Source organism: Rhamphochromis sp. 'chilingali', assembly GCF_963969265.1.
Source record: "Rhamphochromis sp. 'chilingali' genome assembly, chromosome: 9".
Classification (NCBI taxonomy): domain Eukaryota; kingdom Metazoa; phylum Chordata; class Actinopteri; order Cichliformes; family Cichlidae; genus Rhamphochromis; species Rhamphochromis sp. 'chilingali'.
This window is the reverse complement of record NC_137936.1, coordinates 19,323,781-19,340,233: the sequence shown is the minus strand read 5'-3', so window position 1 is coordinate 19,340,233 and position 16,453 is coordinate 19,323,781. Positions and strand designations below refer to the sequence as shown.

The 16,453-nt window shown below is 38.3% G+C and overlaps 1 protein-coding gene across 1 annotated transcript in view; it reads left to right on the top strand.

Moving 5' to 3' along the window:
• The first annotated feature begins 1,402 nt into the window (after window positions 1–1,402).
• The window catches only part of rad18 (RAD18 E3 ubiquitin protein ligase), a 38,614-nt gene continuing 23,563 nt past the window's right edge, over window positions 1,403–16,453 (top strand). The window contains exons 1-7 of the mRNA XM_080891423.1: window positions 1,403–1,579; window positions 3,455–3,533; window positions 4,002–4,063; window positions 4,280–4,350; window positions 11,360–11,772; window positions 13,386–13,485; window positions 15,575–15,753. Coding sequence (XP_080747549.1) covers window positions 1,418–1,579; window positions 3,455–3,533; window positions 4,002–4,063; window positions 4,280–4,350; window positions 11,360–11,772; window positions 13,386–13,485; window positions 15,575–15,753 — 1,066 coding nt within the window. The 5' untranslated portion in view covers window positions 1,403–1,417. The remainder of the gene's footprint in view (window positions 1,580–3,454; window positions 3,534–4,001; window positions 4,064–4,279; window positions 4,351–11,359; window positions 11,773–13,385; window positions 13,486–15,574; window positions 15,754–16,453) is intronic.

Below are 16,453 nucleotides of genomic sequence, written 5' to 3'. Positions count from 1 at the left end.
CCTCCACTGGAGCCAGAAAAACACAATCTTTATGACTTTTGGATCTTTCAGTGTCCACGGATTTTTTTTTTGTATAAAATTTCTCATGTATTTCATGTTTAATCCATAATATAAATTAAACTGATTTATTCCAGTGGTAACTTTGTTCATGTCACAAATTACACATCAAATGTGCTGTATATTACTAAGAGGTATTTTATGTTATTGCATAATAGCAACAGATGTGCAGCACAGCCTCATTGATATATACATATAGTCATTATAGTCAAAGTGGCTATCACAGGACTGTTAAGTACAACAGCAACACACATACCATTTCCTGATACGGAGAGTCTAACAATCTACTGAATGTGAAAGTGAGTGAGCATTACACAATGTGTGTGTAGGTTCTCTGTGATCCAGGTCATGGTAGTTTAAGGAGCTTAGAATGAAAGTGACTGGACTTCTTTAAGGTTTGAGGAGGTGATTCACCTCTCATTCAATGTGAGGTGAAACATCCAGTATTTTACATAATATACCGGTGAGCATCATTTTTGTTTTATAAGGGGGGCCTGCTGCACGTGTCTCTCAGTGCCATCAGCTAAGACCCCCCTATGCACGGCCTGCTCCCAGAACACACCATCCTCCCCCTCCACTTCTGTCGGTTGAAGAGAGATGGCCAAGGAGAGAAAGAAGACAGCAATTGATTGCCCAGAATAAAGCTGTTCCTGCTGGTGAAGACCAGATCCTGGCTCTGGGGTTGGGAGGTGGAAACGAGACGAGGGCTCGGGGGTTGGTGTCTGCAGGGGCTGGAATTGCTAAGAGGTTGCTAGAATGGGGATATGCTGGATTTGCATCTGGCCCTGGCTCTGCTGCTTCGATGAGTACAACTGAAAGGGCTGGATTTTTGCATCTTAGTCCTGCAAAGTCCTGATAAACCGAATAACTAAAGCTGGTTAAAATTGTTAGTACATGTGTATTGTATATTATTAGTATGCTAAATTATACTGTAGCTTGATATTAACGTATTAAACTCAGTAGAAACGGGAAGTTATATATAAAATCATATAACAAAGTACATCAGGAAAAGAGACAGACAAAAGCTGCTGTCCATCATATATTGTAATTATTCTGGAAAAAGTTGTTACCACTGTCAAACTTTAACTGAAAAAAAGCCTTGTTTTGTTATTTTGTTGCTATTTTCTATGATTCGTCAAGCAGTAAAACATTGTGTATAAAATGCAGGTATATCAAATCTGATATTCTTAAATCTGCACCCGTAGAAAGATACGAGGCAGCACAAGTACTGCTATGCCTTTAAGTCCAAACAATAAAGACAGCCTCTTAAATAAAACTGAAACAATGTAACCCGGACTCTGACCGAGTGACGAGCACAGCTACAATCTTTACATATTTGTGGCTCAGCGGAAGTTGTCAAATGACGTCAGACGTATCCCGTTCTGTGAGCGGGACTCTCACAGCTGAGCGCCGAATAAAAAAAAGTGCTGAGGCTAACTTTGTCAAGAATCTGCGCGTTATTTCGGAGAAAATGGCCTTCGAGACGGAAGCGGATCTACCACCTAGTCTCGCATGTCTGAAAGTAGGTTGTAGCTATGTTTGATTTCAAATGTTTTGTTGACATGCTGGCTGTTAGCCCCCAGCTAACTGAAAACCCCCTTACATCACATTCGTTCAATCTTTATAACTCACTTGAGTATCTGACGTGCTTACAGTTAGTGATGAAACGTTTGCTAACCTTGTAAATACAGTGCAACAATGACATAAGTCGATCTAATTTGACTACCGCTGAGACTTTCTAATTTTGACCTCTACTTGTTCACTGTCCTAATAGTGCTTTGGAAAGTGAGTAGTTGGTGCAAACATACTGGTTTGTTGTGGGTTGTAGTTTAGGACGTCGTCTAATAATCAGAAGGTTGGTAGTTTGATCCCTGTCTCTTATAGTCTGCATGGGCAAGATACTAACCCCAAGTTGATCGCCGATGTAACCATTGGTGTGTGAATGTTGGATAGAAGGCATTTACAGTAGAACAGTGCTGTATAAAATTATAATTATAATTTTTCATAGATTCAGCTTAAGAAATGGGAGCAAATTTTGACCTTATTCAGCCAGCTGCTAACATTGTGGCTAAATATGCAATTTAAATTTGGTTCTGTGGTAATTTATCTGTCAATTTGCAGAAACAACACTGTTTTATCCCTTGAATTATGTGGGGTTTTTATGCTTGGTTTATTTATAGGTCAGTATTAAGTGGCTTAAAAATCAAGAAGAAAAGTAAAACATTCCTCTGAAAATGGTCAGGTACAAGGAGGGTGCTGAAAATGAGAGAAAAAGCTGTCAGTGACCAGAGAAAAATTTGAAAGCCCTTTTTTTTTTTTTTTTAATTACACGAAAGCTTGGCTCCATGGAAGCAAAAAATAAAGACATGAGGGATGACTCAGAATGTGTGCACAGTATTGTCTGCGGTCAGAAAAGAAAGGACAACTTGTATTCTTGAATGCTATGCAAACATCACATTAAAAAAAATTTGTGGAACCTTGAACATTCTTACAAGAGAACATTCAGCTTGAGACAGGAGGGTTAGATAGTTTCCTGTTATTTAGTTGGATAGACTGGTTTTAGGAAATGATATCCTTTGTATGGAACTGTATGGGCAATCCTTTGATAAACGAGGACATTCACCAACTCTAGCGTACTACATTTACTGGTGGTGGTCAGAGGGCCCGGTGGCGCCAGTGTCCGGCAGCCTCGCCTCTGTCAGTGCGCCCCAGGGCAACTGTGGCTACAATGTAGCTTGCCATCGCCAGTGTGTGAATGTGTGTGTGAATGGGTGAATGACTGAATGTAGTGTGAAGCGCTTTGGGGTCCTTAGGGACTAGAAAAGCGCTATACAAATGCAGGCCATTTACCATTTATTTATCATTCAGTGAGTAACATCTTCATCTGTCAACTTTTGTATTTTCATCCTATGTCTTGACGCATTCTCAATCATCCAGGTAAGTAAATCTCCAGAAGTCGATTCTGTTCACTAAAAGAACAATGGGCTGGGAGGTCAGTTCCTTAGTCTTAATTATGCAAATTCTCATGACCATTGATCAACAGCACAGTGGGTTTCACTGATCAAAGCCCATTGTTCCTTCAGTGGGCTGGTTTCAGTCATTATGCAAATGTACTGTTTATAAGATTGGGGAAACCTGCAATCAGCTCAGACTGAAGAAGTCACTTGGATGAGTGACGAAACATTTCTTCCACAAAATGCTACGTCCAGATGAACACAATCAACTTTTGGATATTTTCATCCTAAAATAATGTATGATTAAAAGTGCAAAGGTTCATGCACAGATGCTTTGAGCCAGCCATACTTTTAGTAGGTAAAATATATTGTTGTTGTTGTTATTATTGCAGGTACTTGTTGATTTTCAGCTCTTTTTTTTTTTTCCTCTCTCCCATCTACAGAATGTCGATGCGCTGCTTCGGTGTCCTATTTGCTTCGACTTTCTCAATATTTCAATGATGACAAAATGCTCACACAATTGTAAGTAATAGCAGTGCAAAAAAAAATTGTTGATGATAAAAAAAAAGTAATAGCAGTGCAGATGCAGTCATAAAAGAAGTTTATGCAAATAAAAGGAAGAACACTGAGTGGTTGTTTGAAACGAGCAATCAGCTGTCCTTTGTCTGGTTTATGAACTATATCCCACACATTGCAGAGGCAGATCACGAAATATATTTACATAAATTATTTTTGATCGTCTACCATAACGCAACATTAACAGGCACACATTAAATTTCTATTGTTTTGTTTTTAACGATTTAAAATGCTTTACTGTAGAGCTGCAGACATAATATTATTTTTCTCATCTTCTCCTAAAACTTCACCCTCTCTCTGTCACTCTTCAAATTTCACAATTTGCTAAATTAAAAACTGTCACACACGTCAAATAGCGATGTGATAAAATGTCAACAGGCTGACACAGCTTTGTGTTTGCATTTTATTTTGCAGTTTGTTCTTTGTGCATCCGGAAATTTCTTTCTTACAAGCTCCAGTGTCCAGTTTGCAATACAGTAAGTATGACCATGACTTGTAATGGAATTACATAATAATTAAGGACATCACCTAAAGAGACTTAATCGATATCAGTAAATATTGGTTAAATTATTTAAGTAATTCACTGAAGAACATCACTTAAACATTGTCTTGCTCAACTTTAATTGTAAATATCACTGGATTTTGGACCCTACAGGCAGAATTTCTTCATATCTTGCTTCTTTTTCTTTTAGCAAATGACAGAAGCAGACCTGAGGAACAACCGTCTGTTGGATGACTTGGTCACAAACTTTCAATCTGCAAGGTAATGTACAGCTCATGACAAGTAGCAAGTGAACTGTCTTGTATCTGAAATGAAGAAGAGCTTTTTATGCATTTAGATCTTAGTGCACACTGAATCACCACTAGTGGGGTCCACAACAATATTACAATATTAAGTTAAAGGACAGAAAAAAAAATACTTGCAGCTGTATTGCATGATTTGGTACACATATAGAATAAGTGTGTATGCAAACTATATACTTACCGGCCACTTCAGTAGTTATACATTATCGGGTTTAACCCCAGTTTACCTTCAGAACTGCCTTAAGTCTTCATGGCACTGATTCAGCGAGGTGCTACGAACATTTTTGTCCGTACTGATATGAATCACACACTTGCTGCTGATTTGTCAGCTGCACATCCAAAAGGTGCTCTCTTGGATTGAGATGTGGTGACTGTGGAGGTCATTTGAGTACAGTGAATTCATTGTCATATTCAAGAAACCAGTTTGAGATGATCTGAGCTTTGTGAGTTGGTGCATTATCATGCTGGAAGCAGCCACCAGAAGATAAGTACGCCGTGGTCTTAGATAAATCATCTTTTTGACTCCTCCAAGCTATATAGAATGTCACAGCCAGACTCCTTACACATTCTTGTAAGGAGGCTCACATTACTTTTTAGGTTGGCTCCCAGTAAATTGCAGGACTCGATTTAAAAGTTTTGTACTCACAGACTGAGCACTTAACAGCCAGACTCCAGACTATTTATCCCAGCTTGTTACTAAACACACTGCTGCTTGTGGTCTTCGATCACAGGATCTCAGAATTTGTTAGCGGTTCCTCGTACAGGATGAAAGACTAGGGGGGACAGAGCCTTCAGTCTGTGGCACCAAGGCTTTGGATCAGCCTCCCACTCCAACTTCTGACTGTGGACTATTTTAAGAAGCAGCTAAATACCTTTTTGTTTAACTTGACTTTCTGTTGAGATGTTTTCAAACTACATGTTTTACTTTGTTCTGCATCTATTGCCATTAACTGCACTTTTATTTTATTGTGCAGTGCTTTATGACTGCCTATCTATGAAAGGTGCTTTATAAATAAACTAGCATACTGTGGTCGTCAAGGGGCACAATAAACGACAATACTCGGGTATCCTGTGGAGATTAAATGATGGTCAGGGGGCCAGAAGTGTTCCAAGAAAATATTTCCCCACATCATTACACCACCACCACCAGCAGCAGCAGCCTGAACTGTTGACACAAGACAAAGTGGATCGATGCTTTCATGTTGTTTATACCAAATTCTGACCCTACCATCTGAATGTTGCAGCAAAAAGCGAGACTCGTGAGACTAGGTGATGTTTTTCCAGTCTTCTGTGGTTCAATTTTAGTGAGCTTGTGTGAATCCTCAGGTTCCTGTTCTTGGCTGACCTATTCTCCTCTGACCTCTAGCATCAACAACCAACAGCATTCTAATTTCCTTTATTGTCATTCAGTTAATACATCACAGATGTACACAGTTCAAAAAGAAAACAGTCTCTCGCTGGATATTTTCTCTTTCTCAAACATTCTCTGGAAACCCTAGAGATGTTTTTGTGGGAAACTCCCAGAAGATCAGCAGTTTCTGGAATTTTTCAGACCTGACGCAAACAACCGTGCCATGTTCAGTGTCACTTAGCGGTTGCTCTTGATGTATATCTGGTCAGACATTGAGTTGCTGCCTGGTGATTGGCTGATCACATATCTGTTAGCGAATAGTTGTGCCTAATAAAGTGGACTGTGAGTAAGCTTCTCATCTAAGCATCATTAATGAAATATTTCTTTCTGGCATTTTGCACATCAGACTTGTTGGGACACAATGATTTAATATAATCCATTTTGCTGCAGCTAGCCAAAGTGGTTTTTAAAAAATTCTTCATCCTGCAGAGGCAGGCTAAATGAGTAATAAAAATGGCAAATCAGATTTCCTCTGCAATCCACGTAAACCTCTTTACCATGAGCACAGGTGCTCTGAGCATCTCTTCAATTTGTATTTCATAATTGTAAGACCCGAAGGGGTAAAAAAAAGATCACTGCAGGGATTTCAGGGGATCCCATTGTTATTGGCAAGATTACATTATGCCCACTAAGAAAACTATTTCACTTTTTCTTCTGTACAGTATTGAAAAAACAGCCTGATTGCCTCCTAGTAATCTGCTTCTTATTCACAGATTTTCTGTAAATCAAATGGGGATTTTGTTTTCATCAGCTGAGGTCACTCAGAGTTCTCATTGCATTGCACTTACCTGTGTGCTGTGTAGCTCTGGGGCTGATACGTTTTCATTACAACAGGACGCAGAGATGAGGTGCAGAGTCCAGAGCTGGGCTATTGGAAATTTCAAGGTACAATTTAGGTTGCATGTTATCCTCAATCTTCTGCTCTAGTGACACAGTTCACACAAGTGAAAACCTTTCCCTTAAAATAGATTGTAAAAACAGATTGTTCTGTAGTTAATAACACTGGCCACATGCTTGCAGTCACAGGCTGTTGGTCTGTGTTTCTGTTGTGGAACAGTTGTTTATAGGGAGGTGTAATTATTGTAAATTATTTACAATGTCATGGTACAACAGGTCACTCCAAACTCTAATTATTTATTCCTTCAGGTTGGCACAGGGGTTATAAATCACACAAGCTCCCCTGGTGATGCTAAACTTATGTAAAAAGGGTTTAACTGTATTATTATTATTATTATTATTATTATTGTACATAGCTCTGGAGAAGCTTACATTTTCACTCCTCAGTAATAAAAGGCTAATGGTTATTGTCGTCAGTGTCGACATAACTCGAGAATGTGGTGACGTAGGATTTTGAAGTTTATACGACAGGCTTAATTGCCTTGAGGCTTAATTAGTACCAAGTGTGTCAAGAAAATATCTGCCATGGCATCACAAAACCAGTAACATGAACCGTTGACACAGTGCAGGATTGATCCGTGCTTTCATGTTGTTCAATCTAAATTCTGACCCTGCCATCCACATCTCACAGCAGAAATTAAGACTCATCAGACCAGGCTAGTAACAGGCAACAATTTTCCAGTTTTCTATTAGTAATGAGAGGTTATTTGAGTTACTGTTGCCTTTCTATCAACCCCTTATCTGACCTCTGACGTCAACAAGGCACTTTTGCCCAGAGAGCTGCTGCTCACTGGATATTTTCTCCTTTTTCTTTTTTGGTACGTTCTCCATAAACCAGAGATGACTGTGTGGGAAAATCCCAGTAAATCAGCAGTTTCTAAAATACTGAGGCCATCCCATTGGGCACCAACCATCTTGTCACGCCTAACATCACTGCAGTAACATTTCTTCCCCATTCTTATGCTCAGTTTGAACTTCAGCAGGTCATCTTGCCCATGAATACATGCCTAATTGCATTGATTTGCTCCCGGGTCATTGGCTGGTTAGATATTTGCAAAATATAATTTAGTCATGTTTTGTGCCACCGTGTGTTGTATGTTAGCTGAACACCATTCTTCTGTGTTTTGATGATCTGCTGACTGGAAGAACCATAGCATATGATTATGTTTCAACCATTTAAGCCTGTGGATGGGATATTGTTATCCTGTAATGACAAGGATAAAAGCAAAGCCCCTCAGACTGACTTTGTATTGATTTGCAGTGAAACTTCCCTCTAGGGGACAAATGGACAGAGAGTAAATTGTCCCAAAAAGCATAGAACAATGCCCCCTCACCCCTTCTCTGTACTTGAAAAAGATTCAAGTTTGTCATCTGCCAAACTCGTCACATTCATACCAGCAAAAACTACATCTGTGAAATGCTTTTCTCTTTTGCTTTCGTTTCCATTTCTTCTGTTAAAATGCACACGTCAGAACCTCCCCGCCAGCAACTCTGTATTCACAAACCTTAAAAAAAAGATCTGGTCCAGGTTTACCGATTAATACTAATCCTCCTAAACCACTTTTTTTATGGATGGTGGCTGAGGTTGACTCCTTCTGGAACATTTCATATCTATAGTCCATATGTGTCACTGAGGTAGTAACGCATTACAATCTCCATCCCGGGAATAGTGTAAGAGTGGGGCTCCAGACAGCAACATTTCTAGTTTGCGTGAAAGTAGGGAACATTTTGAGAAAACGCTTCTGGCCGGAGTTCATAAACTCTTGTTCACTGAGAGTGACGCCATCCTGTCATTCTTTTCTAAAGAAATAATAATCCAAATGTAGAACAGAAAACATCTCTCAAAGGATATATATGTTCCTTTGTATTATAGATAGTCATCTATTAACAGATCATTTTGATGATCCATATTTTGGGGAATCTTGTAGCAACTCCTAAAGATTAGTTGAAAATAAGCCTGCGAGCCTAAATAGAGCTCTCCCCCCCGCTCCCTCTGCCTAAAGTCATTAGAATTGTTTCTCCAATATCTGGGCTGATGCCAATGCTGAATGCTGTTATCAGTCAGTCTACCACAATGTTTGTCCCTTCCATCAATCACATCTCTGTTATCAACAGTCTGAAAGGTCTCCCTTCAAACTGTAGCCCTTCTGATTGTCATCACAGTTACGAATGAGTGGATTAGGCAGCAGCCTTTTCCTTCTCTTTTTAATTTCCTGTTGTCTAACACTGAGCATCTGAGAAATTGGATTCGTTGGTTTTGACTCTGTCAAAATGTTGTTTTGTGTAAAGATAGACTTGTTTCAACTGGATTATTTGCTTTGAAATGACAGCATTGCAAAGCATTTAGGGAATAATTATTTAAACATCTGCTTATGCGGTTGGTAGATTCTCTGGTCCAGCATGTGTTTGGGGGTAACTTCCTTCATTCGGATTTATCACTGTGAAATCAGTGCTTTGGGTTGCTGTTATCTGATGGCTCTAATTTACTTCTATTAGAGGCCTTTTCCCCCTCTAGCACACCATTAGCTGTAATCTCAGTGCTGCATATTTACACTGGTACAGTAACCAGTTACCTTGCAGCCTCTTGTCTCATTTGTGTATTTGCACATTAGGATAAGAGATAAATTGCTAACAAAATATGTTTGATCACAATCATAACATGCCCTTTTCTATTATAAATGCAACATGGTTTGGATTTAGTGTTGAGAGACCATTTGTGAGGCTGAACCATCGCATTATGAAATTGTGTTTCATACACAACCCACATCATTTAGATGCGGGTTGTGTATTTTGTTGTATCACAGCTTCTTACAAAATAAAAATACTCTAAAATACTGACACTAATAACAGTTTTTGCAGTTTTGAAACTTTCTGGGTATAAGATATGAGCTGTTCTGATGTTCAGGGTCTCATTTGCTTTAGGTTTCATTTCACAATGTGTCGATGGTGTTTTAGCACCCAGACTTTTCTGCTATAGAGCCCTCCTATTGTAAAAATGCATTTTTTTTCTTACACCATTCATTAGTTTTTCTTTACGTTCCCTGAGGTCTACTGATATCCACACACAAAATCCTATTAATGAAATGATTCTGACTGCTGCAGGGCTGCTTTTTTAAAGTCTTGGCACAATTACCGTGTGTATTGTCCCCGAGTAACAGCGACGGCGACTTTATAAAATCTGGTCCAAAGGCTTTGTGTGGAATTCCTCTGATCTCCTGCTCTGTATCTATGGTTTAAGGTCTCTAACACCCAGCTTTAAAAAGTGCTGTAGAAGCTATACCCGCCCTTTAAAACCCAGTTCTAATTATAAAACTTTAGCTCTCACATTGTAAAGAAAATCAATGGTGCAGCTATTTAAATTCAGTAAGTGTTGGGAATTTAAGTAGGTTGTATTGATCTTACAGATCAGTAGGATTGTAAATAAAATGCCCAAACTTTAGCTTCATTCCCTCATAATAACTAAATTCATCCTTTTCCACCTAATCAGAGATCAAAGCTGAAGCACAGCTTTTGAAGAGAAGCTAGAGAATATGGTTCATATAATAGGACCAGTTCATTCATTTCATTTACCTCATAGTAATTTTTTTTAAAATTATTTATTTACTATAAATTCCTATCTACTCATTGATTAAAAAAAAACAAACAAAGACGAATTCGTATACAACAGTATGGTACTGGGCTAATCAACTGAATGATGTTAGTGCACTGGAATAATTATTTTGGATGGTTGTAAATACAACACATATAAATCTTTTACATTTATTTAATATATTGGTCAGTAAATGAAATCTATAACTCTGTTTAAATTGCTCCATGTCTGTCCTAACATTTTAGGAAACTTTTAGTTTCTCCAACTAGATCAAATTTTATTAATAATATTAACTAATAAGAATGGAGAGAGGTGGTTTTATTGTAATGCCATAAGTCTCTGGGACACTGCGAGACCATGAGTGCAGGGGGTAACTGCCCTGACCACATCTCTGCGTTGGTAAGCTTAGGTGTGTTAATTGTGAGGCTCTGTATTAAAATTCATGAAAAGAGCTTTGGACATAACTCGATAGCCAGGTGGTTTAAGTGCATCACACATGGGGAAAAATGCCATTAGCACAAAGATGGTGGGTTTGTTCATTGGACATTTTCTATTCATTTTTGTCTATGTGTATGCAGCGTTACTGATGAATGTTATCGGGAGAGCATATTTGTTTAAGGTTGGGAGGAGTAGAACGTGTTTCCACATCACATGTGTGCAAAGCTAACTTGGCGTGTGCTTGCATCTGTGCGTGCACGTGCATGAACCTCCTCCTAATGTAGACAGAAAGCACAAATAAGTTCTTAAATATGGAAAGTGGAACATCGCACACCTCATTGGTTCCATTTTATTGTCAAGTAACAGCCCAGCTTCAATTTGTTTGCTTTCCACATTTCTGAGGCTGCAGCCAAAGTGTCTCCTTTTTCTGGCTCAGTAGAAAAGGAGCGAGATGATTAAGCAGGTGAAGAGAACATCACAGGGCTCACTTCAATGCCAACAACATTTATTCACACTTCCTATGTTGTCGTTTTTTTTTTTCTTTTTTCAAACTGAATGTAATAAAAGAGCATGTAACTGTGTTGTATTTTCTTTTTCATTCATATGTGCCCTGTTTCTTTTCTCTTTTTCCAGGCAACAGTTGTTAAAAGCACAATTTGACTCTCCTCCAATATCTCCGAAGACTCCCGCTTCAGCCGTTAAATGCAAAACTCCGAAGGAGAGGGGCCAGAGGTGTAACAACTCTGTGCTGAGCCAATTTTTCCAAAAGAAGCCTAAAACACCTTCCAGCAAAGAAACCCAGTGCAATGGTTCCATCTCTGAGTGCGTTCAGGAGGGGAAAAGATGGACTGCAGGAATCCACAATGATACTGACCTACATTCAGGAAAAGCTGAGCTTTCAGTGGTTGTAAAAGAAGAACCCATAGATATGGACGATGCTTCTACTCAGGGTTCGACGTCACTCACGGCCTTTCCAAGTATTAGCGCTGAAAATGGGATGGCACATTCTTTAACACCTTCAAAAGACATTAAGCCCATAATCAAAGGTAAATCCAGTTTAACTGTAAACATACTGTGGCTGTTGCCCTTGAAATTATTGCTTTAAAAATGGGTAAAAGTGGCTTTTAAAGCATTTAGATGGCAATGAAAGGGCAATAAGATGGCATCAATCTGCTATTAGCTTGTGATTGACTCAAATTGGGAATTGCATACTAACTGTTTATGATAAATGGGATTAATTGCGATAAACTGGGAAAAATCACAAATCTGTTAGTTGGAACAGCCTCATAGATTTAATACTGAAATTCCTCCACAAATAGATTTGTAGTTGCTGCAGGAGGTGGATTAACTGGAAAAACAAACCCAGTATAGCCACTTGGCAGCCTTATTTTTATATAGGAATACTAACATGAAGCAACCAGTTGAGTCAGCTTCCTGTCTTGGAAGAAGCTGTGCTCTTCAGCACTGTCTGACTCAGACTGATTGCAGAGTGTTTGACTGCACTCTGTGTTTATAAATGAGAACAATCACCTTGCACCCAGAAAGATTGCAAGAAGTTGTTGGTGTTGCAGATTCAAACTGGGCAACTGGTCACTGCAACTACTTGTAATTTATAACCAAATGTGGGAAAAAAAACTGCAGTCAGTAGGCAAACACTGATTTTTTTCCCCCATTCTTTTTTCATTTTTGTCATCCTATTTCAGAGGTGGGAAGTAACTAAGTACAAATACTTCATTACTGTACTTAAGTACTTGAGTAGCTTGAGTAGTTTTTTTTCCCCCTGACTCCTTTTTTTAACTTTTACTCCCTACATTTGTAAACAAATATCCATACTCTCTACTCCTTATTTTCAAAACAGGCTTGTTACTTTTGCTGTAACACATTTGAGGGGAGTTAATATTTCATGTCACTGCGAGCCTTCAAACATAAGAAGAGACGACATGTGCCAAAGTCAGGGGTTAAAAGCGGGATGGTGGGTTTATTATGTTTGTTTGGGGGATTGGGTGGATTTTGGGGGGGCTTTTTTATTTTTTTTATTTTTGACACCTGAACGACTGCAGGTGTCCATAAGTTGTGGTTGCGGTACTTCAGCATCTAAGTGGCCCTACATGTTTTTAAACCAGATATTAGGTCTGTACATGTGACGTTATGTTTTTTGATATTGTGAAACGTGCTGCAACTCAAACTGAGGCAGACTAACTACCTTATTTAAAGGCTGCATGGAAATCCTCTGCAGGTTAGTGCAGGATAAACAGGTTAGTTTGCTGTACTGTGATGGATCTAAAGTACAGAACAGTGTGTGACTGGTGCACAGTGAGATACATTGACTGAATTCCATCTTCATACCAACTTTGTACCATCTACAAAAAAGACAGCATAGAGTACAGTTTACTGTCAGTGTTTTTCATGACCTGTTACTTTAATTGTCACTATTAGTTTAACTGGGTCACAATTAAAATTCACCTCCAGTGAATATAACATATTGATAACAAAACATACAGATGTGTCATTTCGGTTCAGGTCTTCATGTGCTTAATTTGAATTATGAATGAATTGCATAACTGCAGCTGGTTGGATGCATGCACTAAATTACATGGAAATATATTATAGAGTCATAGCACAAAAACTATCAACATTATTTTGTGTGTCTTTTTTGCAGTGGAGTGCCCTGTGTGTTCTGTAAGTGTTTCCCAGCATTTTATCAACAAACATCTGGACACGTGTCTTACCAGTGGCGACAAGAAGGAAAGCTTGAGGAGGTAAAGTATCCACTTTACTGATCACTTAAATGAAGACTGTACTGATGTCTTGTCAAGCTTTAATGCTCTTTTGGGAGGTAGGATACAAATAAAAGGGTCGTACGTAGGAAGAGTCAGAAGTCTCCTCAAGTTAAGGAAATTGTAGCAAAGAGAGGTCACTCAAGATCAGTAATTTCCGAAGGTGAACGAACACCAGTGTGACAGCCTAAGATGTTGGAGGTCTCGGACATCCAAGATAGCAAAGACAACAAACAGCCATTAGAAATGATAGCCACTGCCGTTATCTCCAAACTTATCAGTGGATCAGACAGACTAAAAGACAGATATGAATCAGATTAGCTGTAAAATTATTTTTAAACTATTAAACATTATTTCAACTGTCATTAACATGTGTATGTTAGCCTAACATGTTGAGATGTTTTGTTTTTTAATTACTTGTGATTTTGTTTTAAACTAAAAATACCCCTTATGCTTCAAATTAACAGGTACCACGTGGAGTTATGTTTACGTGGCATTTTTATTTAATCTTGTGTATACCTGCCTAGGGACAGCAGATGGAAATTAGCTTGTGGCTAAATGTCTTTTCTATAATGAGATTAAAGTTTTCTTGTACATGGATGCAGTAAAAAAAAAAAAAAAAAGAAGAAATAAAAGTAGAAGACAAAGAAAACTAAACACAACAGTTGGGTTTCAGTCAACCGATGACCTTATGTCCTCCCAGCAGTTTTTCCTGCTTTATTAATAACATTTAATACAGTTTGTGATACAAAATGCCGTACAATTACCAAAAACAGAAATGTTGGGAAAAATATTGTAGGTTTGGTCTGGATAAGCCGATTATAGCCAGACACAATATGACTTAAATGAATAACTCTCATGAACAGGTCATGTCTGTATTGATTTCACAATTCACAATTACTCACAGTTCAGGCAACAAAAAGAGTCTATGCACTCTTGAATTTCATAACTCCAAAATAATGTTTCCTTTATACGCAACAACTTCTGTCAAATGTTTCTTGTGGTATCTTATCTCTTCTCCTGGAAAACAGTTTCAGCTTATCAGTTTTTATATTGATGAACAGCATCTCGACTAAGTTACGGTCAGGATTTCCATACACGAATTATCTCTTATCATTATTATTATTCAGCCAGTCCGTTGCTGATTTATGTGCTTTTGCTTGTTGTCTTGTTCCATTACTGAACATCTGCTGAGCTTTAGGTCCTGGACTCCTGCCCTGCTCTTTTCCTCTAAAATTTGATACAATTTTGCATCTATTGTTTGTTCAAAGGTTGCAAGTAGCCTTAAACTGTAATACTTGTTCCAGTGCTTTAAGGCTGATATGAGAGTTTGTGGCTATTGTGCAGTTTCTTGTTTACCTCCAAGCATGCTGGGGAACTTTTGTGCCTTTAGAGAGGTTTAAAAGATTTTTCAGTGATGTGTTGTGGAACATCCAGGCTTTCTTTTTAACATGAGAAGTGCTTGTTTTGATTTTTGTTTTTTGTTTTTTGAGAGAGAGAGTTTCCTTTGTGGTATTCTTCTTGAACCCCATTGTTATTCATTTTTTATTTTTTGTTGTAACAGAAACACGAACAAAGATTTTCACAAATACAGATATAGTGTTTCATTGTAACCCCTGGGCTCGCTCCCATTCTTAGGGAGAGTAGCAACAGTCATGAGTTTCTTGAACTCTTTTGAAAATCTGTCTTGTTGTAGTTTGATGTCACAGGGCTTAACTTGTGAATAACTAAAGCTACAATCACATTAGGGGAACCAGTGGTTGGAGACTTGGGACGACCAAAATTAATGCGACCCTTTGAGCTCATCGGCTCTGAAATGGTTGCTTCAAAGTGGGGAACAGGTCTGCAAGCACTTGCTTTTCTTTTAGTGTGTAAAGATATTAATTTTATACCTAATTTGGAACCTTTTCCGTTATGACAATAAAAATTCTGCTTGTGTTCAAGAGCATTTCTTTCTATAGTTGTAGATTTTTGTTGTAGCTTAGCACAGAGATGCACCTCAAGCATTAAAATGTCATATCTGTTGGTTACTGAAAATATACAGTGAATCTGTTTGTTTCCGCTCTCTTAGCCAGAAGAGGCGTCCAATGCCGAAGTTGGTATACAACCTGCTTTCAGTGCAGGAGCTCAAGAGGAGGCTGAAGGAATGCCATCTGCCATTGCAGGGATCTCGAGACCAGCTGATCAAAAGACACCAAGATTTTGTCTACTTATACAATGCCCAGTGTGACTCTCTAAACCCGAAATCAGGTGAGAGGATTTGCTCTGTTTTTTTTTTATTAAAATGAAAAAACAAAACAAGAACTCTAAACTACTGTGATATCACAGTGTTTTGTTACACAACAAAAGAAGTGGACTGTATAGGATATTGTCCAACCTCAACTTGAAAACCAGAAGTGTTTGTAGTCTATTCAAATAGCCACACTTGAATGTGGAATGAAAAATCACACATCATAAAGGGGGCCAGATGCAGTGTTGTTTACAAAACAGAGGAACAGTCATGTAATAGCTCTCAGTTGTGTACTTGTTGCCCTTATTAGTTATAGAACAAATGACAGGAGGGAGTGTGGCAGCCCCTGAACCTGTGCCTGCACTCTTCATTATACCAGACAGAGGCTTGCATGGACTTAAATGCTCTAACCAGAAAATGACACTCAAATATTTAGAAACACAGTAGAATCCCCCCAAAATTGAGATTTTTTTTTTGTAAAATGTGAATAAAAACGAATGCAATGTTTTGCAAAATCTCATAAACCCATATCTTATTCGCAATCTAGGAAACATTAAATGCTTAAACTGCAAAATCGTTAACATTTCATAAAAAAATATTAGTTCATTTTGAATGTTATGTCAGTAACATGTCTCAAAAGTTGGTATGGAGGCACCAAAAGGCTGGAAAAGTATACCCCAACATTAAAGAAAAAAAAGAACTCAATCAACATTTTATAAC